This window comes from Aspergillus sydowii, assembly GCF_001890705.1.
Source record: "Aspergillus sydowii CBS 593.65 unplaced genomic scaffold ASPSYscaffold_9, whole genome shotgun sequence".
In the NCBI taxonomy this organism is placed as follows: Eukaryota; Fungi; Ascomycota; class Eurotiomycetes; order Eurotiales; family Aspergillaceae; genus Aspergillus; species Aspergillus sydowii.
In genome coordinates this window covers 890686-915161 of record NW_024467867.1, presented here as the reverse complement: position 1 = coordinate 915161, position 24476 = coordinate 890686, and the positions used below count along the sequence as shown (strand labels likewise).

Below are 24476 nucleotides of genomic sequence, written 5' to 3'. Positions count from 1 at the left end.
ACCAAGTGAGAGTTGTCGGAGGACATTCACAGCTCTGCGGCGAGATCACTCACGTGACCCGGGCGGTGGCGGTCAATTTCACCATAAAAGCCGCGCTGATCTCGACGGAGGTTCCTTTTCGAACCAGACCCTTTCGTGGATTATTTGAATACGCTGCGTTGATTAAACCAAAATGGCGGACGGAATTGACAGACGCGCCGATGGTATGTATCCCGTCAATTAACTCGAGGCGCAAATGCTTACGGCGCAAATTTAGACAAAATGGAGTTCAACACCTCCAGGGAGGTCACCGTTGCTCCCACCTTCGAGGATATGCACTTGAAGGAAAGCCTGCTCCGTGGTATTTATGCGTATGGATACGAGTCCCCCTCGGCGGTGCAGTCGCGCGCCATTGTCCAGGTTTGCAAGGGTCGCGACACGATCGCCCAAGCGCAGTCTGGTACTGGTAAAACTGCGACATTCTCGATCAGTGCTCTTCAAGTTATCGATACCGTTGTTCGCGAGACTCAAGGTATGTCGGGAATTGACATTACCATTGTTGGTTCTATGCTGACTTCTTCTTACAGCCCTTGTCCTCTCTCCCACCCGTGAACTTGCGACCCAGATTCAGTCCGTTATCATGGCCCTCGGCGACTACATGAACGTTCAGTGCCACGCTTGTATTGGAGGTACAAACATCGGAGAAGACATTCGGAAGCTCGACTACGGCCAGCATGTCGTCTCAGGGACACCCGGTCGTGTCGCGGATATGATTCGGAGACGTCACCTGCGCACAAGACATATCAAGATGCTGGTTCTCGATGAAGCCGATGAGCTCCTCAACCGGGGATTCCGTGAACAAATTTACGATGTCTACCGTTACCTCCCTCCGGCTACACAAGTGGTTGTCGTCTCTGCTACCCTTCCGTACGATGTGCTCGACATGACGACCAAATTCATGACAGACCCCGTCCGCGTCCTGGTCAAGCGTGATGAATTGACATTGGAGGGAATCAAGCAGTATTTCATCGCCGTCGAGAAGGAAGAGTGGAAGTTTGATACCCTGTGCGACCTTTACGACACCTTGACTATCACACAAGCCGTTATCTTTTGCAACACTCGCAGAAAGGTTGATTGGCTCACAGACAAGATGCGTGAAGCCAACTTCACAGTGTCTAGCATGCACGGAGAGATGCCCCAGAAGGAACGTGACAGTATTATGCAAGATTTCCGCCAAGGAAATTCACGAGTTCTTATCTCCACTGACGTCTGGGCCCGTGGTATTGATGTCCAGCAAGTCTCGCTTGTCATTAACTATGACCTTCCCACCAACCGTGAAAACTACATCCACCGCATCGGCCGTAGCGGACGATTCGGCCGGAAAGGTGTTGCTATTAACTTCGTCACAAGCGATGATGTGCGCATCCTCCGCGACATCGAATTGTACTACTCCACCCAGATTGACGAGATGCCCATGAATGGTGAGTCCAGACCAGTCCATCCTTCTCTTTTCCGTTATATTACGCGGGCACGAGCCTAACTAACAACCACACAGTTGCCGATCTTCTTTCCTAATCCTCCTACTTACCTTATCTTCGCACGTCTATCTCGGTCATATTATACCTCTCTTCACGTTCAAAATGCTCTTAATGAACTTCGTTCTGTCATGATCGCAATCTCCAAAACCATCTTCCACTTTCGCGTCCAAAGTAAAAGTCCGAGATTCAATCCAACGAGAAGTCACAGTCGCACCGCGACCCTCCCTCTCTAGCTAGGCGCACCCAGGAACAAAGGCAGGCAATGCAGGGCAAGGCAGGGCAAGGCAGGGCAAGGCAGGGCAAGGCAGGGCAAACGCAACGCAGAGTGGAGGAAACGGGAAAATAACCAAATTGGTGAGCCACCCCCTTGTTACCCTCACCTTCCCCAAATCCGTCGTGAGGAAAAGGAGCTAAACCAGTCTGTTCTGTCTTATAGTTACTCGTATTTCATCCCCATTTAGTAGTCTGTTTCGGTTAAAAGGAATAACATAGTACGGATAGCTTCGGGACCAGTTACTTCAATCAATCTAAATATTCCCTCCTGCCCATAATGTAGTAGGGATTGACTACTACTTGCTGTCATTTATTTGATAACCTCTTCTTTCTTGATCTTTTACAGACATATTTCCAAAACCAACTATAGTAGTGTTCAAGGATTTAAGGATAGGGGATCTTGTAGCAGGTTCTGATTTACAATGCTCCTAGTGCTTATTCGTAGAATACAACTATGAAGTCACTTCAATTTCTTACAACGCCAGTGATAAATAACTACGTCGTATTCATTATATAGCGTAGTCGACCCCTTATCAAGGGTCCGTCTAGAGGTCCATAACATGATTGTTAAATGGGAAGCAGTAAGTGTGTAAAATAGACAGCCAACGAAATTTGAAAGAAACGAAACGAGTCAATGAATGGATAGCCCCAAGTTTCCACTCTACACCGAACCTAAAGGACTCCTCGGATTTAAGTATTGAACCGCCCGGCGAACCCGGAAGCCCGTAAGTAGACAATATGAATGAATAAACACCAGACTGTTCGTGTATGAATTTGACAAGGAAAAAAAAAGAAAAAGGAATTGTATAGATATGCAGCACCCATGGGATGGAAATGCCAAAGTGGAAGGAGGTTCAACGCCCTTGAACGAATGCAAAATACGTGACAATCTGTGATACCAAAATGTTGGCGCCTGCGACCTTTATCGAACGGAACATGGAAAAACGGGAGTGTGTGTATATGCAGGAATTTTGAAAACTTCTCAGAAAAGGGCAGCAGTTGAGACTGATGTATTGAGACGACAAAAGATTATCTGCTCCAAGTTTAAATGGAACGAGCTGGAAAATAAGTCATATTCAGAAGCTTGATGTTGAACGTAAGGCGCTTGTTCGAGCATAGCCATTCCCTGTCACCGCTCGGCGTTTCCCCGGAGTATTGCTGGGATGTACATCGCGCTCTCGACTCCAGCTGATATTAGGTTAGTACGAAATTCCATATCCATCACAGTACTGAACGGCACTCACATCTTAACCAAGCAGTCATCACCTGCGGAAGCAAACATGCCGGGATCAGCAGGGTTCCATGAGATCGCGTTCACGCAACCCTGAAGATGTCCTTCAAGTGTCTCAACAAGCGACCCATTCTCCTTATGCCATACATAAATCCGAGAATCTATTTACAAGTTAGCAGCCACATTAAGAACTTAAAAAGGTGGGCTTCCTACCCTCACTGCCGCTGACAACGAAGTTCTCTGCAGCTCCTCCAAATGTACTCCGGATAATGAACGTGCTCTGCTTTTGGCCTTGGAAACGGCGAAGGACCTCTGACGTTTCAATGTCGATCAGCTGAATCTCGCATTCGGTAAGGTTTACGAGCATGCAGCGCGAATCGTTGCTGACAGCAACAGAAGTCGCCTTGCTCTTCAGTGGAAGGCTGTATTCCTGCTCGTGCGTATTGAAGTTGAAGACGCGAATCTTACTCTCCACATCCACAGCAATCAGACGTCGGCCATCAGGTGTTATCGCACAATCTTGAACGCGGAAACCGTTGGGCCACATGTGCAGGGGCTGGCCACGGATGCTCCAGTGGCACAACTGGGAGCTCTTATCAAGGGACGCAGTTACAAATGATTCGCCATCGGGAGCCCAGACTGCCGCGGTTACCGGTTGCCGATGGTGGTTGATAGTCAGAAGGCATCTCCCGGTCTATTTTCATGGTCAGCTTGAATAGTGCGGGTAGAGTAATTCAAGGCCCACCTCCATGCTCCATACGCGGGCTGTCTTGTCCTGCGAGCAAGTGATTAACTTGCTGTCATCCGGGCTCCAAACGGCATGAGCGACCCCAGCTTCGTGCCCCGAAAGCTTGTAAAAGACGGAGAATGTACTCGTGTCGTAAATAATCACACTGCTGTCCCGGCCTGCCGTGACTAATTTCGTACCATCATGAGAAAATTGACAGTGCCAAACCTCATCAGAATGTTGATTCAGCTCGAGTTTCGTGCTAAGAGGGAAATCGTTGCGGTCGCACATATGATCTGAGTAGAGAGACGGTGACTCCGCGGTGTTGTGATATAGACAATGGTTGATCTGATTCTGTTTAACATGGTCTAACAAAGTGGCCAATCGATTATCCGGGATCATGACCGACGGGGATATAAATTCTGCTCCAGCTGTTAGAGAGGGTCGTTTTGAGAATAGGAGTTAGCAAACTCACTTGACAGTTCTGACAGCAGTCGCTCCCTGGAGAAGCCAACGGGACTATCCCAACCGGCTTGATCGTGAAGGTGCTCTGGAGGGCACATAAGAAGACTAGCCATCGATTAGCTATGAAAAATAATGAAAGTACCAACTAATACTCACCTGGACAGAGCGTGCAGGCGTCCGATGTCGTAATCCAAAGGAGTCAGTTCCTGTCGAAGAACAGTCAACGCACCTCCAAGTGCTCGNTCTTCCAGCAGTTCAAGAAACTTTTGTTGCCGTAGATAGAAAAGCATTTCACTCTTATCAGCATTTTCCACCAGAGCCAACTTCTCCTTGCTCGTCGTTTCATCCTCAGTTTGTCCCTTCTCAGAGGCTTGAAACGATTGTACCAAGATGCGTTCCGCCTCAGCCCACCGTCCCTCGAGTATTGCATTCCTGAAGATAGCCACCGCGGGGCTCTCTAGCTGGTAGCCGCTTTCCGAGCTCAGCAAAGCCGCCGAACCACTATAACCAAGTTCATAGAGACTCTGAATGAGAATCCTCGTCACTTCTTCTCGGTCATGGTTGAAATATTTGGATGTTTTTGAAGATTTCTGGAAACCGACAGTCCTTGGTTCTCCATTTGAACTAGAATGTGACGACTGCCCGTTCAGAGTGCGAGTGACGGCGGCCTTCTGAGGAGGCGAAGCCGCCCCTCCCTTGCCTAACTGGGAATAGTTATTCGTAGTCGATATTCCATCTGGTCGCATATTTGCCAGGCGCCTGCGCTTGGATGAAGGAGTATAGCCCTCTGATGGGGCACCGGACTGGATCTGGTTTTGTTCGTGGTGTGAGCTGACTTCGTCTACCGCCGTATGACCTCCCGCGCGGCCTCCAGTTCCGGAGACAGACGAATTAGGCGGATTTGATGAGCTGCGACGTCGGCGGCGGTTGGTAGAGGATAGGTACTCGGCCGGGCGTGAACGATGGCGACGGGAGACAGTTTCTTGCTGCGGTGTAGCTGGGATACTGCCGGCGGAGGTATCGGCGCTCGGACGAGACGGAGTGGGCTCGGATGGGATCGTCGGAGGGTTTGGGAGGTCGGAGGCCGCGGAGGAGGGCGAGTAAGGGGGAGGAATGTCGGCCAGATCGAATATTCCAAGCCTGCCCTTTCCGCCTGGCTCTGTAGCAGAACCAGGAGAGCAGACGTATATCAGCGTTGGGTCCCTGATGCTCTTGGAAAGCTCAGTACCCGTCCCTGAGCTCGATCCGGATCAGAAGCCCTCCAATTCCTTACCTCTGAAGTGGGTATTGAGGATGTTCAGATAAGACTGGCGAGGCGGCGTTGATAAGTGCGAGACGAAGGGTGCGAGAAGGGGAGACCCGAGATCAAGTGGAGCGAAGTCTTATCGGGCCTGACAGGAGCTGGGAGGAAGGCGCCAAGCTCCACAAGGCGATAAAACAACGAGGAAGAAGAGCGAGATTCAGCTGGGAAACAAGAAATTAAGAGCTTGTGATTTGACTTTGAAAGCGACGTTGGGCAGTAGCAACGATCTGGAGGGAAAGGNGACGGAGAGGTGAGTAGATCGACGGAGAGATGAGATGAGGTTGAAGCATTCGGCGATGTCTTAACTATTTCTCCGTGGGCCCAACCGTCACTGCTGCTTGGATAATACGGCCTCCAGAGCACGATATCGCCCGAATCTACTTAAACAGTTTGTTTCAAAGGAAAATGCGAGTCTCGATGCGATCCCTGGCAAATCGAGGTTCTGCGGCATTCTCTAGCAGAGCGTTCCTATCCAAACAGCTCCAGGATATATCACCCAACAACTCCCGTGTATCCCAACCAGGAGCGTCATCCACTCGACTACGTCTGGTGGATATAGATTATGCCTAATTACTTTCAAGGTTCAACCTCCCAGCATCTAAAGCAAGTCTAGCCTGTCGGGCCATGAATGTGCTCTATCTTCGACAACAAAGCAGACCACCTAGCAGGCCACCTAACCGACCCAGAACAACGCAGCAGACGACATATCAGAGCTGTTTCTGCTGTTTTCTGCTGTTCTCCGCCGTTATCTCCTGCACTCTGAATCAGGAACGTTTTAAGAGCTTTGGGGCTGCGGTCCAGCTGACTGATTGGGGGGTCATCCTACCCGACGCAAGGATATCCTGACGCCATCGGAGGCTATTATTGATGGCTGCCGCGGATATTCAAGGGGAGAGATCAATGATTGTTCGTAGCGCCAATACTATTGGTTCTGGATGCTCATCAGCAGAGACATCATATGGCAGAAGTCAGTCTATCACAGCGACTACTTGAAGAACGTGCTTGCCCGAGGATTCCCGACAGAGCATCGTCCACTTCAGGCAGAGAACCCCAGATTTACTTGGTTACTGTAATGACTGCAGTATCGTAACACGAGTGCTGTCAACTGTGGTACAGTTCTGTACCAGGCCGCCTTCCGCAGTATCCCGCTCTCTTACGCTCAGCCCAGAGTCTGTGACTTAACTACAGACCCGTAGCATGGCTTTATCCTCCTGGCTGCCCAATAAGCCAGCTTTACTTCCCAATTATCGGCTTTCCTTGAGCAGCCAGCCATCGCTGCATCCGTGGGACAAAGCACCCTCCTGACCTCATAATGATCCCTTTTTCCCCACATTGCCTCCCGCAGCCCGTATAAAGGCGCTCCATCGCACCCATGTATTCTAGACATCAGCACAAGTGAACTTGGCAATCATCTGCTCTGAATAACTCTTTATCAAACCCAACTCCAACACTTCTAACTCCAAATCTACCAAAATGGGTGGCTGCGGCTGTGGATCCGGCAACACTTGCAACTGCTCCGGACCTAACTCGTGCACTTGCGGTCAGAACTGCCAATGCAAGGAATGCGGAGTATGTATCGCCTTTGCCATTTTGGACCCGTGGGACTGCCTGCGGGAAGGGCATCTTTCAGACGCTAACCGATACGACAATTAACAGAAGTAAACCGTTTCCTCAATATGTGCCCAGCAGACGGGGACGACACTTGCGCTGAGTTCTCGCTCAACGTGATTCTGGATATTCTACTGGATATGTAATTGTGAAAATCCGTAATAATTCAATTTGTCTGCATCTACGACATCTATGATTTCTAGTACTGTAATTATCGCGCCGTGCTCTGTCCATCCAGTGCAGCCTGCGAAGCCTTCAACGCACCTGTAATGGTAAACGAAATGCATGGCGAGAGCATATACATGACCTGCAAATGTAAGCACCGTCCGATTTGAATACCGCAGGAGACACGTACAGTCAACGTTTTCGCGATCGTCATCTTCTGTCTCTCAGAAGCCTTGGCCAACTCAGCGAGTCCTTGAATCACCAACGCCGGAGGCCCAGCTGGCATGAGCATCATGCTAAACCAGAGAACGGGGTCAGATCGCAGCACGGACGTGTTTCTCGCGAGGCCGTAGATGATCGAGATACCGAGTCTGGAGCGATAGAGTCAGCAACCATCACAGAAACAATAAGCCAAGGAGGACACGCACGCAGGCCAAACAACAAGCCGGATCAGAAAGATCGTCAGAATCGCCTTGATGCCAGGGTTGCTCGATCTCGTACTCCCACTACTGCCCATCTTTTCAAAGCTAACCCCAAGCTCACACCCGACAATGAAAATCTGCAGCGTCGTAAACAGCTTCCCGAGATTCTTAATACTCGACGTCAACCAAGCATTGAATATGCCCCCTTCTTCGTACGTATTAAAGAACGCCTTATGCAGCTGCGGGACCAGCCCCAACACTGCACCTACCAGCGTACACACGATGGCAATATCAGCCATAGGGGTATCAAACGGCGCAATCACACTCTGCTTCAGGCGTCTCGGGAAGTCGCATACCGCATCCTTAGCCCAGCGCTGCATTCTTGTAGAGAAGAAGGCCAAGCCGGAGTGCTTTTGGTTTTGAGCACGGCCATGCAGGAGCGGCATTTCCTCATCTGCGTGGTTGGCACCGTTGTCATCGTTCCCATGCTCATTCTCGTTCTCATTCTCGTTCTCGTTCTCGTTCCCTAATCCATCCTCTCTACCCCCTACATCCTCATCCCCATCGCTATCCCCATCGTCAGCATCGTCAGCATCGTCGTCATCGCTATCCCCAACTCCATCCCCACTCTTCAACATCGCCGGCCCAACCGCATACCCAATCGTCTTAGAAATAACACCACAAAGCAAGAAATAGCTCTGCGCGCGTGCAATCGCCTCAGCGACCGAGTCACCATCCTGGATAATCATGTTCAAACTGCCGACACTCTTCAACGACTCCAGCAGGAGCAGCGGAAGAGACGTGGTGTTGTTGAATGCACACGCAGGCGTAACCCACGCCGGAAGCCTGAGGAGTTTTGAGGCTAGTCGCGCGAGGACGACTGAGAGGGTTGTGTAGGCTATTGACCAGACTGTATATTTTTTTTAAAAAAAAATACTATTAGCTGGACTCAGTGCTCAAAATAAGGTAGGATAGGGTAGGAAGGGCGTACCCAAAACAGGGACGTAATTCAATGCATTATCCAACTGCAGCTGCTCGCCTAGATGGACGAGGATCAAGGCTGGGAGGAGAACTTTCACACCTAGCGCGGAAACATCGTTTATCGAGCTGCGCTGGATGAGACCGAATTTGCGAGCCGCGACGCCGTAGGATAGGGTTAGGAGCACGGAGACGCAGGCTTGGAGTGCGCCCAGGAAAGAAGTGACGAGGCTGCCCTGGGGCATGGTGAATGGTGAATGGTCTATTGTTTATTTTTGACTTTCATGTGCGGTTTCTTGTATATGGAAACAGGGCACGCGAGCTGGGTTTTAAAGGGTGAAGCTGTTGGTTGGTGTTGATACTCTATGTCGTCATTATGGCGATGTTCCGGTCTAGATCCACGCCAAGTTCTTCATATTTCAAGTTGGATCTTGCTGTGCTGTGACTTCAGCCAAGGGAGTACTTGTTCCTGGAAGCATTTAATTGTCTTAGATAAAACCTGTCCTGTTCGAAATGTATGGTGTAGGGTTGGGCTACATAATCCAGTATCTACATAGTCGGCTACAAAATTTGAAACATCATCACGCACGCAGCAGCTTTCGCTGACCCAACAGACGTGCACCTGCTATAGCCCCATAGAGCGCTGTTGCTGCTGAAGTACATACAGCAAAAACACCCAGCTGGGCGAGTGTCTCGATGCCAGCCTTCGATCCTTTTCTATTTTTGCGAGTCCCAAGCTTCGTCGTCCGAGTGAACCAAGGGACGTACTTGAAGTCAAAGATTGTCTCCCCTCCAAGGCCGTGCTCTTTGTCTGTGATTATCGAGTAATACATCTTCCGACGGACCTGTACGTCTGTCAACACTAGGAAAGGTAGGGAACAGGAGGAAGACGAACCGCAATCCACGCCTTGTCGAATAATGGGAAGACCCGATTTGAGTATGCTATTACCATGACAAGATAGCAGTACCCGTATATGAGTGTCTGGTAGTAAAGACTTGTTTTGGGGATGTCGAGACGGTCGGAGAGTTTGTGGCCGTTGAGATGCCTGGCCATAGCCTCCATGAACTCCTTCGAGGCAAAGGTGGGCGCAGTATTCTCAAGACCGATGACAATATTCTTAGCAAGGACTTGCCCAATGGGCTTAGGGTCGACTTCAAATTCTAGAATCGACTCCATGAATGCCTTGGCCGTGGGTTTGTCCGTGAGGAAGTCGGTTGGGGTGCCCATGTAGTATGCCACCAGCCTCCAAAGAGCTATGTAGTCCTCGATTTCGTTCTCCATGGGATAAATACCCTGTCGGGGAAGGCCTATCCAAACCACGCTAGTTGAGAATGTGTTGATTGTCCCGATGCAATCGAGGTCGCTGATTGGGATGCCGAATTTCTCGATGTCATAATACTCCGGCTTCTCTTTGGCGAGACTGAGAATCCGAGCTCGGACAGAGGAGTGCAGGAGCCTCACTCTAACTGAGGACTGATGGCCAGCGCCGCCGGGCTTCATGGAATCCAAAGAAAGAGACACCTGAAGGATGTGCTGAAGAGTCTCTAATAATCTTCGTCGAACAACATCTGCAGAGAATCCTCCGGTCCGGGCCAGAGTTTCAACAATGCGACTGGCACCCCTATGCAAGTTGGTCAGCATGCACGACATCAAACCAGTATGGGAACGCTCACATCCCACCTAATAGGCTTTGAAAGCTAAGCTACTAGACGTCAGCATGGAACCTTATTCTTCGACGATTTTACTTACCACATTCATTATCGGCATCCCATAGCGGAAGAACACTTCCTGTCCTCTTTTGATTTGATCCCAGTCGACCCAGTCAGGGACCGTGTTGATTTCCGTCCATAGCTCTTCAAGCTTGGGGTCATCCTTTGCATACCTCTCCAATAGCGCAAGCAGGTCGCGTTTGGGTGCCTTCGTTGGTGGTTCGCCAGCTTTAGGACGGTACTTCTCCGGAGGCGAGAGCTCGTTGAGCCTTGCGATACAATCATCTGCAAGTTTATCATACGTGAAAGTCATTGGCCGCAGTTGCTCTGCCGTCCGATGGAGTTCGGTCCATTCGAACGAGATATCCCAATGCGTGTGGATGTCCGGAGGGGCCATCTTGGCTCGGCTTTTATGACTGCAGTAGAGGGCGAATAGGAAGGATAGCAGCAGTTGAATGCCTGCGGGCAACAGGCCGTATAATATACCATTCTGTTCCGTGCAACAAACCATATGATCAGCTGTGGCTTTTATGGTGTCTTCCGCCAGATTGATCAATCGCTATCATTCTTTTGACAGCGTTTCCCATGTGGAGGTGAGTCCATACCTGGAGAGGCAAAGAGCCGAGAAGCGGGCTCGGACCCACGGATCGAGGGAGGCCATTTACGGTTAGCAGATGCCTGGGAGCATGTGAAAAACCACCGTCCGGTGCATAATAAAGGGCTAGGAAGTATGGAAATGCGGGGAACCAGCAACTGTTTTGTTGGATGGAATCATGGCGGGGAAGCTTGGTGGAGGGCTCATGACTGCGGAATAACTCATGATTCCGTGGGCTAATCGTTATGTCTGGAAGAGATCGGAGTATACATATAAGAAACTAAGATGCGTAACGGCCAATCCTGCAAGTATTAAGCCGCGCGTAGATCTTGCTCGCCGCCTATTCACTTGATGCAGCCAGTTAATCAGTTATGCTGCCCGGCAGCGGGGCATCACCAGTGCAAAACAGTGAGACCATGTGCGACAATGTGTTACAGCCGCCTGGTGATTTTGGATGAGCTTCCAGTATATTTATAGACAGCTATGAACCTGATATGTCTTCTGAATGATGCCAATGCCGAGTCCTTGGATCGTTAGCATCAGCGGAAACTTACTCAGCGCCTGAGGCTAACTAAGCAACCCCCCTAAACAACACTTCCCCTCTCGTGCAGATGACCCGTCGAGCACGGCTAATTCTAGAAGCGAATGTTGGGATTGGGCGTGCGTCAACTGAAGTCTCGTCCGTCATTGCTGGATTTGATCGCCAACCGTGGTGGTGGTGGTATAGTTGAGCAGAGCTCCCCCCGATCGCAGCAGGAGAGTCCGGCATCACCGCCCAGACCGGCCGACCTGCCACCGCTCCCCGTTTCGCCCACTCTGTCGTCCTCCAGCGACAGCAGCTCAAGCAACAGCACCAACAGCACCCCCATCCCGCAGCCCCTCTTTTCGTCCTCCTCCACCATCCAAACGCCGGCTCCTCACACCATGGCCCCCTCTGGAAAGGGCTCTTCGAGCTCTGAGGATGTTCAAACTGGCGCTGTCTTCTCCATCTCCGGTCCCGTCGTGGTGGCCGAGAACATGATCGGTTGTGCTATGTACGAGCTGGTGAGTGCCCCCGAGCTACCTGATCGGCGAGCTCTGTCTCTCGGAGCAAATCTCCATTGCTGTCGGTCGCCTTGCTTACTCGCCACCGTGCGTTTCTAGTGTCAAGTCGGTCATGATCAGCTAGTCGGAGAGGTTATTCGTATCGATGCGGATAAGGCCACCATTCAGGTTTATGAGGAAACAGGTACTGCGACCCCGCCTTAGCTGAAATACTCAGTGGTCTAACATTTCTTCGCTTGCTAGCTGGATTGACGGTCGGCGACCCCGTCTGGCGAACTGGCAAGCCTCTGTCTGTCGAGCTTGGTCCCGGGTTGATGGAAACGATCTACGACGGTATTCAGCGACCCCTGCGAGCTATCTCCGACGAAACAGACAGCATCTACATCCCCCGTGGAATCAAGGTCAACGCGCTGGATCGCAAGAAGAAATGGGATTTCAAGCCCGGCAAGTATAAGGTCGGCGACCACATTACAGGTGGTGACATCTGGGGTACCGTTTTCGAGAACAGCTTGTTGAACGACCACAAAATCCTCCTCCCTCCCCGCGCCAAAGGTACCATCACTCGGATAGCTGAAGCCGGTAGCTACACTGTTGAGGAACAACTGCTGGAGATTGAGTTCAATGGCGTCAAGTCGACACACGGAATGATGCACACCTGGCCCGTCCGTGTGCCCCGACCGGTCAACGAGAAGAAGTCCGCTGATGAGCCGTTCATTGTCGGCCAGCGTGTGCTCGACTCTCTCTTCCCCAGTGTGTTGGGTGGTACCGTCTGCATTCCTGGCGCTTTCGGGTGTGGTAAGACTGTTATCTCACAAAGTGTGTCCAAATTCTCCAACAGTGATGTCATTGTCTACGTCGGTTGTGGTGAGCGTGGTAACGAGATGGCTGAGGTGTTGATGGATTTCCCCGAGGTATGTTTGCGAAAACCGCTGTTGAGTGTTGCCCAAGGCTAACGTGCCCTTTCTTTGTGTAGCTCAGCATTACGATCGATGGCCGCAAAGAGCCTATCATGAAGCGTACCTGCTTGATCGCTAACACCTCCAACATGCCTGTCGCTGCTCGTGAAGCTTCCATTTACACTGGAATTACCATTGCAGAATACTTCCGTGACCAGGGAAAGAACGTTGCTATGATGGCAGACTCCAGTTCCCGGTGGGCTGAGGCCCTTCGTGAACTTTCCGGTCGTCTTGGAGAGATGCCGGCTGACCAAGGTTTCCCCGCGTATCTCGGTGCCAAGCTTGCTTCGTTCTACGAACGTGCTGGTAAGACGATCGCTCTCGGAAGCCCCGAGCGCGATGGCAGTGTCAGCATTGTCGCCGCCGTTAGTCCTCCCGGTGGTGATTTTTCAGACCCTGTCACTACTAGTACGATGAGCATTGTCCAAGTGTTCTGGGGTTTGGACAAGAAACTGGCACAGCGCAAACACTTCCCTTCGATCAACACAGGTATATCTTACAGCAAGTACACGACAGTCCTGGACACCTACTACGAGAAGCACCACCCCGAGTTCCCTCGCCTGCGTAAACAAGTCCAGGAGCTCCTGACAAAGTCTGAGGATCTTGACCAGGTCGTGCAGCTGGTCGGAAAGGCTGCGCTTGGTGACTCCGACAAAATCACTTTGGATGTCGCCGCGATGGTGAAGGATGACTTCCTGCAACAAAACGGATACAGTGACTACGACCAGTTCTGCCCTCTCTGGAAGACAGAATACATGATGAAGGCATTCATGGGCTACCATGATGAAGCACAGAAGGCGATCGCCCAAGGCCAGAACTGGCCCAAGGTCCGCGATGCGACTACCGACATCCAAACCTCCCTGCGGCAAATGAAGTTCGAGGTGCCAGAGGACGAGGCAGACGTGTCTTCCAAGGTAAGAACCTTTCTGATTTTGACTTGCGAATCCATGCTAACCCCCAAACAGTACGAGAAGATTCTGCAAACCATGTCGGAGCGGTTTGCTTCTGTGTCGGATGAGTAGATCAATGAAACGTGCACGCCTTTCTGTTTTTCGTAGCATATAGCAGCTTTCTGTAGCTATTTTGTTTTTGTGAATACTACACTAGAATTTTCCGAGTCCTGATTCGTACTTATTAGAGTTGCCTGATTACGTATCATGTACTCTGTAGATATTGCTCGTGAACAGTGAAGATACGCCTATAGGTGCCAGAATTGTTTCGGGTGGCACGAGTTACGTGCACAAACGGAGTGGCAAATGACACGCACCGCCCCAGCCCAAAGCCGGACTTGGCTTTGTTGCTGCCTCTTGGGAATCTCGACCGCCGACTGGAAACTTGGCCGCTCGCCATCCCGCTTCTCTTTACTTTCCACCACAATCACTCACTTTCGCTTTCTCTATATATCCCAGTAATTTCTTCTCTTTCTCTGTGCTTATTTACCCCGAACCGAACGTTGTTGTGCCCTACTGTTGCCAGCCATGGCAAGCCCAACGTCTGGCTACTCGTGCGTGACCCTCGCCCCTCGTGCTTGAACCCTGAACTTAGCTGACCGATTGCGCTGCGACAACAGGATAAACGTCAATGACCCCAGCTTGATTTCGCTGGTCAACAAACTCCAGGATGTCTTCTCGACCGTAGGGGTAAGTGCTACCAATTCTCCAGCTCGATCTCCTTTCCGGCGCCCCTCCCTCCTGTCACCGCTTGTTAACTCGCCGCCAGGTCCAAAACCCCATCGATCTGCCCCAAATCGCTGTCGTCGGTTCGCAGTCGAGTGGAAAGAGTTCCGTCTTAGAGAACATCGTCGGCCGGGATTTGTAAGTTGTTCCCCTTTCCCCTCTTCGCAACATCGGATGTTGGGGCCGCGCGTCGCTAACATGGCCGTTTGCCCCCTTTACCTAGCCTCCCTCGTGGTTCTGGAATTGTTACTCGACGCCCCCTCATTCTGCAACTCATCAACAGACCCCCGCAAGCGAACGGCGTGAAGGAGGAGAAGCTAGAGACGACGGATAAGGAGGCGAACGTGGACGAGTATGGCGAGTTCCTGCACATTCCAGGCCAGAAGTTCCACGACTTCAACAAGATCCGTGAGGAGATTGTCCGCGAAACCGAGACCAAGGTCGGTCGCAATGCCGGAATCTCTGCCGCGCCCATCAACCTGCGAATCTACTCGCCCAACGTCCTCACCCTGACACTTGTGGATCTGCCCGGTTTGACCAAGGTGCCTGTCGGTGACCAGCCCAAGGACATTGAGAGGCAAATCCGCGACATGGTTCTGAAGTACATCAGCAAGCCCAACGCCATCATCCTAGCTGTGACGGCCGCGAATCAGGATCTTGCCAACTCCGACGGATTGAAGCTCGCGCGTGAGGTGGATCCGGAGGGTCAGCGCACAATTGGTGTGTTGTCCAAGGTCGATCTCATGGACGAGGGCACAGACGTGGTGGATATTCTTGCTGGCAGGATTATCCCTCTGCGCCTGGGTTACGTTCCTGTGGTCAACCGTGGACAGCGCGATATTGAGAACAAGCGACCTATCGCATATGCCCTGGAGAACGAGAAGAACTTCTTCGAAAACCACAAGGCATACCGGAACAAGGCTTCGTACTGCGGAACCCCGTATCTGGCAAGAAAGCTGAACTTGGTGAGTTTTGCCGGCTGACAATGTGTCAAGCGCTTGTGCTAACTCTAGTAGATCCTTATGATGCACATCAAGCAAACGCTCCCGGATATTAAGTCCAGAATCTCCTCATCCCTGCAGAAGTACTCGTCTGAACTGTCACAGCTTGGCGACTCCATGCTCGGCAACAGCGCCAACATCATCCTTAACATCATCACAGAATTCAGCAACGAGTACCGGACAGTCTTGGAGGGTAACAACCAAGAGCTTTCCAGCATCGAGCTTTCAGGTGGTGCCCGTATCAGCTTCGTGTTCCACGAACTCTACGCCAATGGTGTGAAGGCAGTAGACCCGTTCGACCAAGTGAAGGACATTGATATCCGGACCATCCTGTTCAACTCGTCTGGTTCATCGCCTGCACTCTTCATCGGTACTACAGCTTTCGAACTCATTGTCAAGCAACAGATTACGCGTCTCGAAGACCCGAGTTTGAAGTGTATCTCTTTGGTCTACGACGAGCTTGTCCGTATTCTCGGACAGCTTCTGAACAAGCAACTGTTCCGTCGCTACCCGATGTTGAAGGAGAAATTCCACGCAGTCGTGATTGCTTTCTTCAAGAAGGCCATGGAGCCCACGAATAAGCTCGTCCGGGATCTCATTGCTATGGAGTCGACTTACATCAACACTGCCCACCCCGACTTCCTCAACGGACATCGGGTAAGTTCTGGAGCCCTATCGCCTTTGGGTAATAAACTAACAGTTACAGGCAATGGCCATTGTCAACGAACGCCATGCTGCTGGTAAGCCGACCCAAGTCGACCCGAAGACGGGCAAGCCTCTACCTCCCCGCGCAAACAGCCCCTCCGTCGAGCCCACTCCTGCTGGTACGGACACTAGCAGTACTGGATTCTTTGGCAGCTTCTGGGCGTCGAAGAACAAGAAGAAGATGGCGGCTATGGAGGCTCCCCCACCAAACCTCAAGGCATCTGCTGCCTTGTCTGAGCGTGAAAGTACCGAGGTGGAAGTTATTAGTAAGTTCTGTTATTCAAAACCCACACAGAAGCAAGACTAACATATGATGCAGAGCTCCTCATTACATCCTACTACAACATCGTTAAGCGTACAATGATTGATATGGTCCCGAAAGCTATCATGTACACTCTCGTGCAGTACGTACAGTCCTGTGTATATTTCACCTTCCATCCTGCTGACCGCACTGCTAGATTCTCCAAGGAAGGAATGCAGCGAGAGCTGCTCGAGAACATGTACCGTAACGCCGAACTAGACGACCTGCTGAAGGAAAGCGACTACACCATCCGGCGGCGGAAGGAGTGCCAGCAGATGGTGGAGAGCCTCAGCCGCGCGAGTGAAATTGTCAGCCAGGTGCAGTGATTGCAGTAGAACGCGAATTGTGATTCCCACTTCGTTCGTCTTTCGTTTCCATCTACGTCTTGGTTTGGGTGGGGAAGATTCGACACTTACTTTTGTTCAAAGGACCCATGCCTTATGTTTATAGTTTTCCTGATATGAGCAAAGGGTTGCTACGGCTGCATTTCTTTCTGATGTCGGGTCTGGATCTTTCTCACGAATTTGTATCGCCTAATGATGATGCTTGCGCTAGAATAAGACCGTGAATTTGTGCGTGTTGACTGTGTACTGAGTACGGTATGAATAGCCTTGCAGTATAAAAGTCCTACTAAGAGTCTTGAAATATGTTTGTCTTGCGTGCACATATGTGGCATTAGTCGAGTGTACCCGACGGTAGTCAGGCGTCGAGAGGCGTTGCCCCCGGCAGAATTCGATCATCTGACCGCCTCAGCTGCCTGAATCACATGATCAGCGCCGCATCACATGGCTCCACTTGACAAACCAGCACAAAAGTAGTTAGCGTGAGGAGTCCCTTGTGCGCAGATAAGCGTTTGTTAGTGCCGGGAAGACATGCAGGAGGACCCAGTGGCCGTGCACTTTAGCATGTCAACACATCAATTGTTATTTATCTTGCTTTATATTGCGACGAGGATGAATGGGGCCTTTATTCAGAATGAGAATATGCGCATGTTGTCTGTAGCAACACAATAATGTCTTGGTCAACGGCTGTAGTATGTCTGTGCATGTTTTGTTAGTAGTCTGATTTCTTCCTCAACCTCAGTGTTGAATGTTGCTTTGTTGTACTGGCATCTCTACAGAAAACACAACAGAGAGAAATCCATCATTTACACTTCTTCAGCCTTTCTTCACTTTTTCTCCAAGTCCAACTATCTTGCCCCCCGCTACAGTAACGCTTCTCTCCAAACACAATCTGACTCTGAAGCCCCGTCCCACCATTAACCATGTCCCTCAACGCAACATCCTATCCCATCGACATCGAACCCACTCCAGCAGCCTTAGCCAAAATGCGTGCCGCCCGTCGCCAAAGGGCCAGAATGGCCGAAATCAGGCGTCGTCTCGACCAAGCGCGCAGGCTCGTTTCTTACACCGATGTCAGTCCAGATGGGGATTTCACCATGGACATGCTCTTTCAGTTTGACTACGCGGCTGACTCCGAGTCTCCTGTGTCCAAGTCCAAAGGTGGGACCAATAAAAAGAAGACTTGGGGGAGGAACAAGAAGAACATGGACAAGAAGAAGAAGAAGAAGAAGAAGGCTGGGGAGCTTATCCGTGTTGAAGATGAGGAGAGCGACGGATTTGTTGTTGTCAACAGCTCTGATTACCTTGGAACTGAGAACCCTGGTCATAATTCTGCTGGAAAGGATACTGTGGCCAGGGCCTGTGTTCCTGTCAGTCCTACTTCCCAATGACCATTTCCTTCCCCCGTGGCCGTCCTCTCCGGCGTGTTGAAGTCCACGCATGTTAAGGCTAACCAGCAAATTATCCAACCAGAATAATCAATTCTCGGCCGTTAAACATATACGACTACCTTCGGACCGTGCCAATAGAAGTGCATGGGATGCATTAAGAGTGGTACGGGGAGTGCTTGGATTCGGCTGGGACTAGACTGGACTACTTGGGATGGCATATCTGACTTGGTGATGGTTTTGCATCTGGAGTAGTCGATTGCGACTGAGACTCTTGTTTTCGCTTTGATTTATTTACATTACGGGTGTTTTGTTCCTGGTTCATTTGGGATGAGGAGTTTCACGGATAGGAGCGACGATCGGATTGGAAACTGGGTAATAATTTATGATGCGATGTCTCTACGATTTGATTGAGGAATGGCGATATCTCTGGCATACTTTAGAGCTGATCTTATCCGCCATGCAGTATTGCAGGCAACTATGCAACTTGGTTCTATTACTCCTCACAAGTAGCTCGGTGAGTCTGGCAAGGTCTCATGGAACAGTCTTAGCGCCTAATTAGTAGTAATATATAACCACCAGGGTTAGTATATATCTCTAAGCAGGTCTATCTCTACTATCTACTCTATTATAATTGCAGTCGTCAGAGTTTAGGCTTCCTAGAAGCACCAATATGTTTCTCCCACTGCTCATCAACCCTAACCTGCTCTGGATGGGGAACCCTCCCCCAAGCCTCATGAAACCCCTTCACCCTCGACTCCCACCCCAGCACCCTAGAATGGATAAAATCCGCACTGGCACCTGCACTCTCCCTCACAAGCTCCATCGGAACCATATGCCCGCACGGGAGAACAACCTCCTGCACAAAGCCCTTTGCCACACCACCACTCCCACCAACGCCGGAGCCGGTTGTTTCGACTTTCGCTCTTCGCGCAGCCGGCGAGGCGAGGTCAGACTTGTCGCCAAAGAGATAGAGCACGGCGGGCTTAATCTCTGGTAACCTCCGCAGCAACTGCGCCGGCTCAGGGCGATAAAAGGGCGTAGAAGGGTCAATGTCATCAGGATGCATTTCATGCTCCGGGTATCCACGCGGAAGACCAGACCTATCATCAACATACGAGGGGCGCATGTAGAAATACAGCTCCTGGGCCTTTGTTGTCGTTAATGTCACAGCCTCGGGTCCCGTTTCATCACCGTCTGTAGTAGGGTAAAGTGGTGTCGGCAGGTTGCGAAGCCCATATTGTGTCCACTTCTCAAATACCCGAGGATCCCAGGCTTGGTAAAACGGACTTGATTTGAATTTCTGGATGGCTTGCTCACGGGATGCCCAGATATCGCGGCGGTATGTGGATGCTTGGGCGAATTTGAGACCCGGGTTCTCGCGCTGGATTACCGGGTCTAGTAGGACGAGGGCACTGAATAGCGATGGGTGCATTAGGGATAGGTGGGCGAGTTGCATCCCGCCCATGCTATGGCCGATACCGACTACTGGCTGGTGGATTTGGTCTTGGAATTGGTTGATCAAGGAAAACAGGTCGCGCGAATGGTCGTGCCAGTCAGCTGGGAGATGTTAGATGCTCTCTCGGCTGTATGATGGGGAATAGGGGATGTAACATACGATCGTTCCCAAGAATAGATTCATTGAGGACGCCACTTTGGCCTTGCTGGGCGACGTCTGCGATCCAGATGGACCGGATTCGGCGGTTGTGACTTGATAGTCGTTCGTATATGTCGTCCCACAGAGGTTCATACAGCTCCTGCTATTTGTTAGAACAAGAAGCGACCGATTTAACGAGGTGAGGTACCTTTGGGAAGGCATTCGCATGGGCCCCAATGAGCGTGACATCGCCATCCCCAGGAGTTGGATTGTCAATGGGGATATACTGCTTCACAGCGAGTCTCAGCTGGTTCTCATGGCCGGGCTTGACAGCACCCAGACGCTCTCGAACACCCTGACAGCGGACTGTATGCTCGATAACGCGGAAGTGGGACATGGATCTCCTGAAGGACCGCAGTCTCAACATGGTTGTTGATGTGGAGGATCCGCTGTGTTCCCCGCGGATCCTTGAATTAGTTCCCCCCCGATAACCGAGCGCATTCATTTCCCACACCCCCGAAGCCTCGGCTCTCCCTTCATCCATCAGCCAACTCATCCCAGCATCCATGCCGCCAACTCATCGCGTCGCGGTCGTCCAGTGGTCCATCAAGGTCCGCCCTCCCCGGCCCTGCAGTCTTGGCATCAATTAACCTCTGTTCTAGAACCTCGCTGTGGAACAAAACCACGCCACAGCATGCGACTACATCCGCTCTGCCGCCACACAGGGCGCGGGGTTGGTCGTGCTCCCTGAGTATGCATGCACCCCGCCCGCAATTCAAGCTCAACAAGTAGATATAGAGTATGGACATGCCCCTAACTGGCTGCCAGGTACCATCTATTCGGCTGGGCACCCGAAGACCCCCTCTTCGCCGTCCAGGCTTCTCAAACAGCCCAGTACCTCAAGGCCTACCAAGCCCTTGCCAAAGAGCTCAACATCTGCCTCGTCCCGGGGACAATCGTTGAGAAGCATGCCCACCCAGACGGAGATGCAGACCCAAATAGCTATGTCCTGTACAACACAGCCTACTTCATCTCCAACACCGGCGAGATCCTCGGCCAGTACCGGAAGAAGAACATCTGGCATCCCGAGCGGGCATATCTAACATCATCCACGTCGGAACCGCATGAAGTCTTCGACACCCCGATTGGGAAGGTCGGGCTGCTCATCTGCTGGGACATGGCGTTCCCCGAGGCCTTTCGCGAGCTGATTGCCGCTGGGGCGGAGACGGTTATTATTCCTACTTATTGTATGTATTCCTGGGAAATTCAGGTTTCGGTTCGAGCCCGGTCAGATCATCGATGGATGGATGGGCTAATGGGCTTTGTAAAAATAGGGGGCCGCTATGATGCTTCGCCAACCGCGTTGAAGCACAATCCTAACTCGGAGGAACTCTTCCTCGACTCTACGCTAACAGCTCGCTGCTTCGAGAACACATGCGCCGTTATCTTTGCTAATTATGCTGGTGTTGAGCAGTCTCTGGGTATGTCGCGGGTTGTTCTCCCCATCGTGGGACCGGTAGGAAAGATGGAGAACGAGGAGGGCGTGCTGGTTGTTGATATGGATATGGACCTGGTGAAGATCGCGGAGGATAACTATAAGGTCAGAATGGACCTGGGGAGGGAAGAGTGGTATTATTCCTACCGGCATTCTAGAAAGGATTGAGAAAAGTTGGTATGTATGTGGTATTGTAGTAACTACACGAGGACACTAAAGGTACATGATAAAAATACCCACATATATTTACTCTAATTACGAGACCCCATATCCCGTCTCGGAGGGTCGCTAAACCCACTATAGTGCCCAATCGGGCCACTGAATACACCCGCTTGCGCGCACATAACCCGAGGAGAAGGCTCACAAGCAGGAACCCGAGCCACACTATGATACCGCCGATTATGATTCTGCAGGCCATCTTTCCTATTAAACACTCTCTTCCCTTCACACTCAGGCTCTGGACAGACATAAGACTTAGGGGAGGTATGCAGGGTGCGCACATGGCGCCGCAGGTCATATCTGCGCTTGAAGCTGCCCTTGTAGGTGCAGCCTTCCCAATTGCACTTCAGAGCTGGGGTCGGCCCACTAAAAAGAACTTGCCAGGTTAGCCACTTTGGATCAATTCGCTTTGCTTTGCTATGGTTTAAGCCTACCTGGGTCTTTGGTTATGGATGATACCCTTGCAGGGGCTTGCTCTCTTCGAAGTGTACTCTATGGTTGGTGGCTTGTGAGGCTCACTTTCCACTTCACTCGTGTGGATTATTGGAGTGTGAGGGCCCGGCGATGACTGACTGCTGTATGCTGGCGACGTGGTGTCATCTGTTATACAGCTGGGCGATGCTTCGTCGTTACTTGGGATGGTGCTTGGTGAAGCGGCATCGAGGACGGCGTCGGGGACGGCATTGGGAACAGCATCGTATAGCAGGCTTCGGGCCAAAGCCGGAGAGAGATATAAATTGGACTCAAAAGATTCCATATCAAAGGGTATAGAGATAGCGGATTGGTGGTCTTCCATTATGTCAAAGGGGAATTCATGAGATGAAGGGGTTTGTTTGGCCTTGTTCGCGACAAACGTATAGTCTAGGAGGGACGACTGTGTACATTCGACGTAGGTGGGTATCGACGACATGGTGCGGGAAGTAAGGTTTGATTAGAGAGTAGACAATATCGGAAGCATGAGCGGGGCTTGAATTGTGGCTTGTCTGTTTTTAGCAAAGGGCGTGGGCGAGTTTATTATATCTTCAGTCGGAGATGAGGTGTTGGTGGGTGTACGATGACAGTGAAGATTGAAGCTGTGAAGAATGCCCCAAGTGAAGCCCAAAGATTCTGCTTGCTGTTGTAGATGCTTCACAGGCAAACATCATGTGTTATGCGTATTTATAGTCACTGCTTCCATCACTTACCCACAAGGCCAAGTTAATCAACAGAGGCAAGAACTGAGCCCTAATTCTTGTCATGATGTTGCTGCCCCTTCTGTGTGGTTTCCTGGCCGCTCAATGCCATGTGTTTCTCGTTTCGTATTCTACTGGCTCTCTCAGTCGGTTCCAAATGGCCATCCGATTCCTGTTGCTGGTACTGTACTTTCCTTCCACTTTCAGGCATCCCCCTTCTCTGTGGAAGCTAGTGGTCGGGCTGTGAGGATCAGCAGAATGTTCAGGACATAAGTTAATGTATATAGTCTATTAGTGTATACTGATAATTTTGACCTTCTGAAATATCACTTACTGTTCTTTCACTGTATGTAATATCTCATCTTGACAATTTAACAGGTAATTAGTGTATTGTATCCATAGCGTACAAAGCTAGAGTCATATACTCATCGTTCTTGCATAGTTAAACATGCAATTGTATCATTATGCCCCGTTATCAGTCGTAGATTAACAGACAACATTAACCAGGTTCCCCTCGATATACCCCTCCAACCCTTCGACCAACAAATCCTGTAAATTCCGAATCGTCGACTCCGAGAACCACGCAATATGTGGTGAGAGTGTCAAATTCGGCACATCCTCCTCCAGCAGCACCGACTGCCCACGCACAGGGGGCTCTCCATCAAACACATCCACTGCCGCACCCGCAATCCAACCCTCCCTCAACGCCTTCACAAGAGCCCTCTCCTCGACAATGCCTCCCCTCGCAACATTAACAATCAGCGCATCCCTCCTCATCGCCTGCAGCTCCCCATCCGCAATCAACCCAACCGTCTCCTCGCTCTTCGCCGCCGCAACAACCACAACCGTAGCCCTTTGCACCGCCGTCTCAAAGGCCACCCTCCCCTCCCTCACCTGCATCCCCATAACCCCCTTCTGCTCCGCAATCAGAACCTGCATCCCCAGCGCCCTCGCAACAGCCTCAATGCGCTTCCCCACAGCGCCGTACCCGATTATAGCCACAACTTCCTGCTGCGTCGTATGCGGCGGCCCGCCCTCAAAGCGATGCACGAGCGTCCTCTTCTCCGCATACTCCTCCGACTCCGACCCCCCCGCCGGTCCTGTTATCAGGTTATGTAAGGTCACAACCTTCCGTCTCGCGGCGAAATACAGCGCAATCGCATGCTCGGCAACCGTGCCCACGTTCGCACCGGGACAGTTTATCACTGTGACGCCGCGCGACTTGAACGCGGGGGCGTGTTCGTGCACCCATTCGACGCCGGTGGCCATGACGATGATGCATTGCAGGCGCGGACAGGCATCCAGTACATCCGGCGTGATTGGGACGATGGTGGTGATTGCGATTGTGGCGTCGTGGAGCGCTGATATGAGGGCCGGTGTTGAGGGCGGTGTTGAGTCGTAGCCTGTGTAGGTGTGGGGGAAGGAGAAGGGTGGGATGGGGCAGTGGCATTCTTCGAGGCAGACGATGTGGTGGTTGGTTTGGTTGGGGTCGCTGGTTGTCATTTTGATGTTGTATTGTTGTTTGAGAGAGAAGATACACACACACGCAGAGAGAGAGAGAGAGAGAGAGAACTGGTGGTGATGAAG

The 24476-nt window shown here is 51.2% G+C and overlaps 11 protein-coding genes across 11 annotated transcripts; 5 read left to right on the top strand and 6 right to left on the bottom strand.

Moving 5' to 3' along the window:
• The first annotated feature begins 128 nt into the window (after window positions 1-128).
• ASPSYDRAFT_47935 (ATP-dependent RNA helicase eIF4A) lies at window positions 129-1972 on the top strand. Its single transcript, XM_040847536.1, has 5 exons — window positions 129-203; window positions 257-511; window positions 567-1460; window positions 1535-1871; window positions 1954-1972. Exons 1-4 carry the CDS (start codon window positions 173-175, stop codon window positions 1552-1554), a joined length of 1200 nt encoding a protein of 399 aa, XP_040700449.1. The 5' UTR covers window positions 129-172; the 3' UTR covers window positions 1555-1871; window positions 1954-1972.
• A 194-nt stretch (window positions 1973-2166) lies between these two features.
• Window positions 2167-4959, bottom strand: ASPSYDRAFT_59906 (uncharacterized protein; the record flags this gene model as incomplete). The annotated part of the gene is made up of 6 exons (XM_040849773.1): window positions 2167-2218; window positions 3035-3182; window positions 3235-3715; window positions 3767-4170; window positions 4224-4318; window positions 4370-4959. The coding sequence occupies 6 exons, from the start codon at window positions 4957-4959 to the stop codon at window positions 2167-2169; spliced, it is 1770 nt and encodes a 589-aa protein (XP_040700448.1).
• A 2376-nt stretch (window positions 4960-7335) lies between these two features.
• ASPSYDRAFT_59904 (Auxin Efflux Carrier superfamily) lies at window positions 7336-8934 on the bottom strand (the record flags this gene model as incomplete). The annotated part of the gene is made up of 4 exons (XM_040849772.1): window positions 7336-7431; window positions 7480-7660; window positions 7718-8621; window positions 8703-8934. 4 exons carry the CDS (start codon window positions 8932-8934, stop codon window positions 7336-7338), a joined length of 1413 nt encoding a protein of 470 aa, XP_040700447.1.
• A 336-nt stretch (window positions 8935-9270) lies between these two features.
• On the bottom strand, window positions 9271-10796 carry ASPSYDRAFT_91894 (oxygenase MpaB family protein; the record flags this gene model as incomplete). Its single annotated transcript, XM_040852568.1, has 4 exons — window positions 9271-9534; window positions 9585-10311; window positions 10364-10392; window positions 10440-10796. 4 exons carry the CDS (start codon window positions 10794-10796, stop codon window positions 9271-9273), a joined length of 1377 nt encoding a protein of 458 aa, XP_040700446.1.
• A 1122-nt stretch (window positions 10797-11918) lies between these two features.
• On the top strand, window positions 11919-14016 carry ASPSYDRAFT_156933 (H(+)-transporting V1 sector ATPase subunit A; the record flags this gene model as incomplete). The annotated part of the gene is made up of 5 exons (XM_040842607.1): window positions 11919-12038; window positions 12138-12222; window positions 12282-12949; window positions 13012-13908; window positions 13960-14016. The coding sequence occupies 5 exons, from the start codon at window positions 11919-11921 to the stop codon at window positions 14014-14016; spliced, it is 1827 nt and encodes a 608-aa protein (XP_040700445.1).
• Window positions 14017-14323: 307 nt separating this feature from the next.
• Window positions 14324-17180, top strand: ASPSYDRAFT_47926 (dynamin-like GTPase vpsA). The gene is made up of 8 exons (XM_040847534.1): window positions 14324-14498; window positions 14565-14634; window positions 14714-14808; window positions 14894-15635; window positions 15687-16328; window positions 16378-16642; window positions 16696-16780; window positions 16835-17180. The coding sequence occupies exons 1-8, from the start codon at window positions 14473-14475 to the stop codon at window positions 17001-17003; spliced, it is 2094 nt and encodes a 697-aa protein (XP_040700444.1). The 5' UTR covers window positions 14324-14472; the 3' UTR covers window positions 17004-17180.
• Window positions 17181-17941: 761 nt separating this feature from the next.
• Window positions 17942-18409, top strand: ASPSYDRAFT_33708 (uncharacterized protein; the record flags this gene model as incomplete). Its single annotated transcript, XM_040845133.1, has 1 exon — window positions 17942-18409. One exon carries the CDS (start codon window positions 17942-17944, stop codon window positions 18407-18409), a length of 468 nt encoding a protein of 155 aa, XP_040700443.1.
• A 640-nt stretch (window positions 18410-19049) lies between these two features.
• On the bottom strand, window positions 19050-20400 carry ASPSYDRAFT_91890 (alpha/beta hydrolase; the record flags this gene model as incomplete). Its single annotated transcript, XM_040852567.1, has 3 exons — window positions 19050-19966; window positions 20025-20163; window positions 20212-20400. 3 exons carry the CDS (start codon window positions 20398-20400, stop codon window positions 19050-19052), a joined length of 1245 nt encoding a protein of 414 aa, XP_040700442.1.
• Window positions 20401-20554: 154 nt separating this feature from the next.
• Window positions 20555-21857, top strand: ASPSYDRAFT_182437 (carbon-nitrogen hydrolase family protein). Its single transcript, XM_040843515.1, has 4 exons — window positions 20555-20614; window positions 20666-20754; window positions 20832-21250; window positions 21338-21857. Exons 1-4 carry the CDS (start codon window positions 20570-20572, stop codon window positions 21664-21666), a joined length of 882 nt encoding a protein of 293 aa, XP_040700441.1. The 5' UTR covers window positions 20555-20569; the 3' UTR covers window positions 21667-21857.
• ASPSYDRAFT_1150021 (uncharacterized protein) lies at window positions 21708-22790 on the bottom strand. Its single transcript, XM_040839985.1, has 2 exons — window positions 22152-22790; window positions 21708-22083 (listed from the first exon to the last, which is right to left on the bottom strand). The coding sequence occupies exons 1-2, from the start codon at window positions 22625-22627 to the stop codon at window positions 21750-21752; spliced, it is 810 nt and encodes a 269-aa protein (XP_040700440.1). The 5' UTR covers window positions 22628-22790; the 3' UTR covers window positions 21708-21749.
• A 403-nt stretch (window positions 22791-23193) lies between these two features.
• Window positions 23194-24438, bottom strand: ASPSYDRAFT_47921 (D-isomer specific 2-hydroxyacid dehydrogenase family protein). Its single transcript, XM_040847532.1, has one exon. It carries the CDS (start codon window positions 24390-24392, stop codon window positions 23376-23378), a length of 1017 nt encoding a protein of 338 aa, XP_040700439.1. The 5' UTR covers window positions 24393-24438; the 3' UTR covers window positions 23194-23375.
• Between the last annotated feature and the right edge of the window lie 38 nt (window positions 24439-24476).

Bases quoted from the DNA above. Each gene is read 5' to 3' on its own strand.
- ASPSYDRAFT_47921 (XM_040847532.1), bottom strand. From the start codon at position 24,392: ATGACAACCAGCGACCCCAACCAAACCAACCACCACATCGTCTGCCTC.
- ASPSYDRAFT_1150021 (XM_040839985.1), bottom strand. From the start codon at position 22,627: ATGTCGTCGATACCCACCTACGTCGAATGTACACAGTCGTCCCTCCTA. The intron at 22,084-22,151 runs GTAGGCTTAAAC...AGTTCTTTTTAG, and splicing joins ATCCATAACCAAAGACCCAG to TGGGCCGACCCCAGCTCTGA.
- ASPSYDRAFT_47926 (XM_040847534.1), top strand. From the start codon at position 14,473: ATGGCAAGCCCAACGTCTGGCTACTC. The intron at 14,809-14,893 runs GTAAGTTGTTCC...CCCTTTACCTAG, and splicing joins AACATCGTCGGCCGGGATTT to CCTCCCTCGTGGTTCTGGAA. The intron at 16,329-16,377 runs GTAAGTTCTGGA...TAACAGTTACAG, and splicing joins ACTTCCTCAACGGACATCGG to GCAATGGCCATTGTCAACGA.
- ASPSYDRAFT_182437 (XM_040843515.1), top strand. From the start codon at position 20,570: ATGCCGCCAACTCATCGCGTCGCGGTCGTCCAGTGGTCCATCAAG. The intron at 20,755-20,831 runs GTATGCATGCAC...ACTGGCTGCCAG, and splicing joins GGGTTGGTCGTGCTCCCTGA to GTACCATCTATTCGGCTGGG. The intron at 21,251-21,337 runs GTATGTATTCCT...TTGTAAAAATAG, and splicing joins GGTTATTATTCCTACTTATT to GGGGCCGCTATGATGCTTCG.
- ASPSYDRAFT_47935 (XM_040847536.1), top strand. From the start codon at position 173: ATGGCGGACGGAATTGACAGACGCGCCGATG. The intron at 512-566 runs GTATGTCGGGAA...TTCTTCTTACAG, and splicing joins CGTTGTTCGCGAGACTCAAG to CCCTTGTCCTCTCTCCCACC. The intron at 1,461-1,534 runs GTGAGTCCAGAC...ACAACCACACAG, and splicing joins TGACGAGATGCCCATGAATG to TTGCCGATCTTCTTTCCTAA.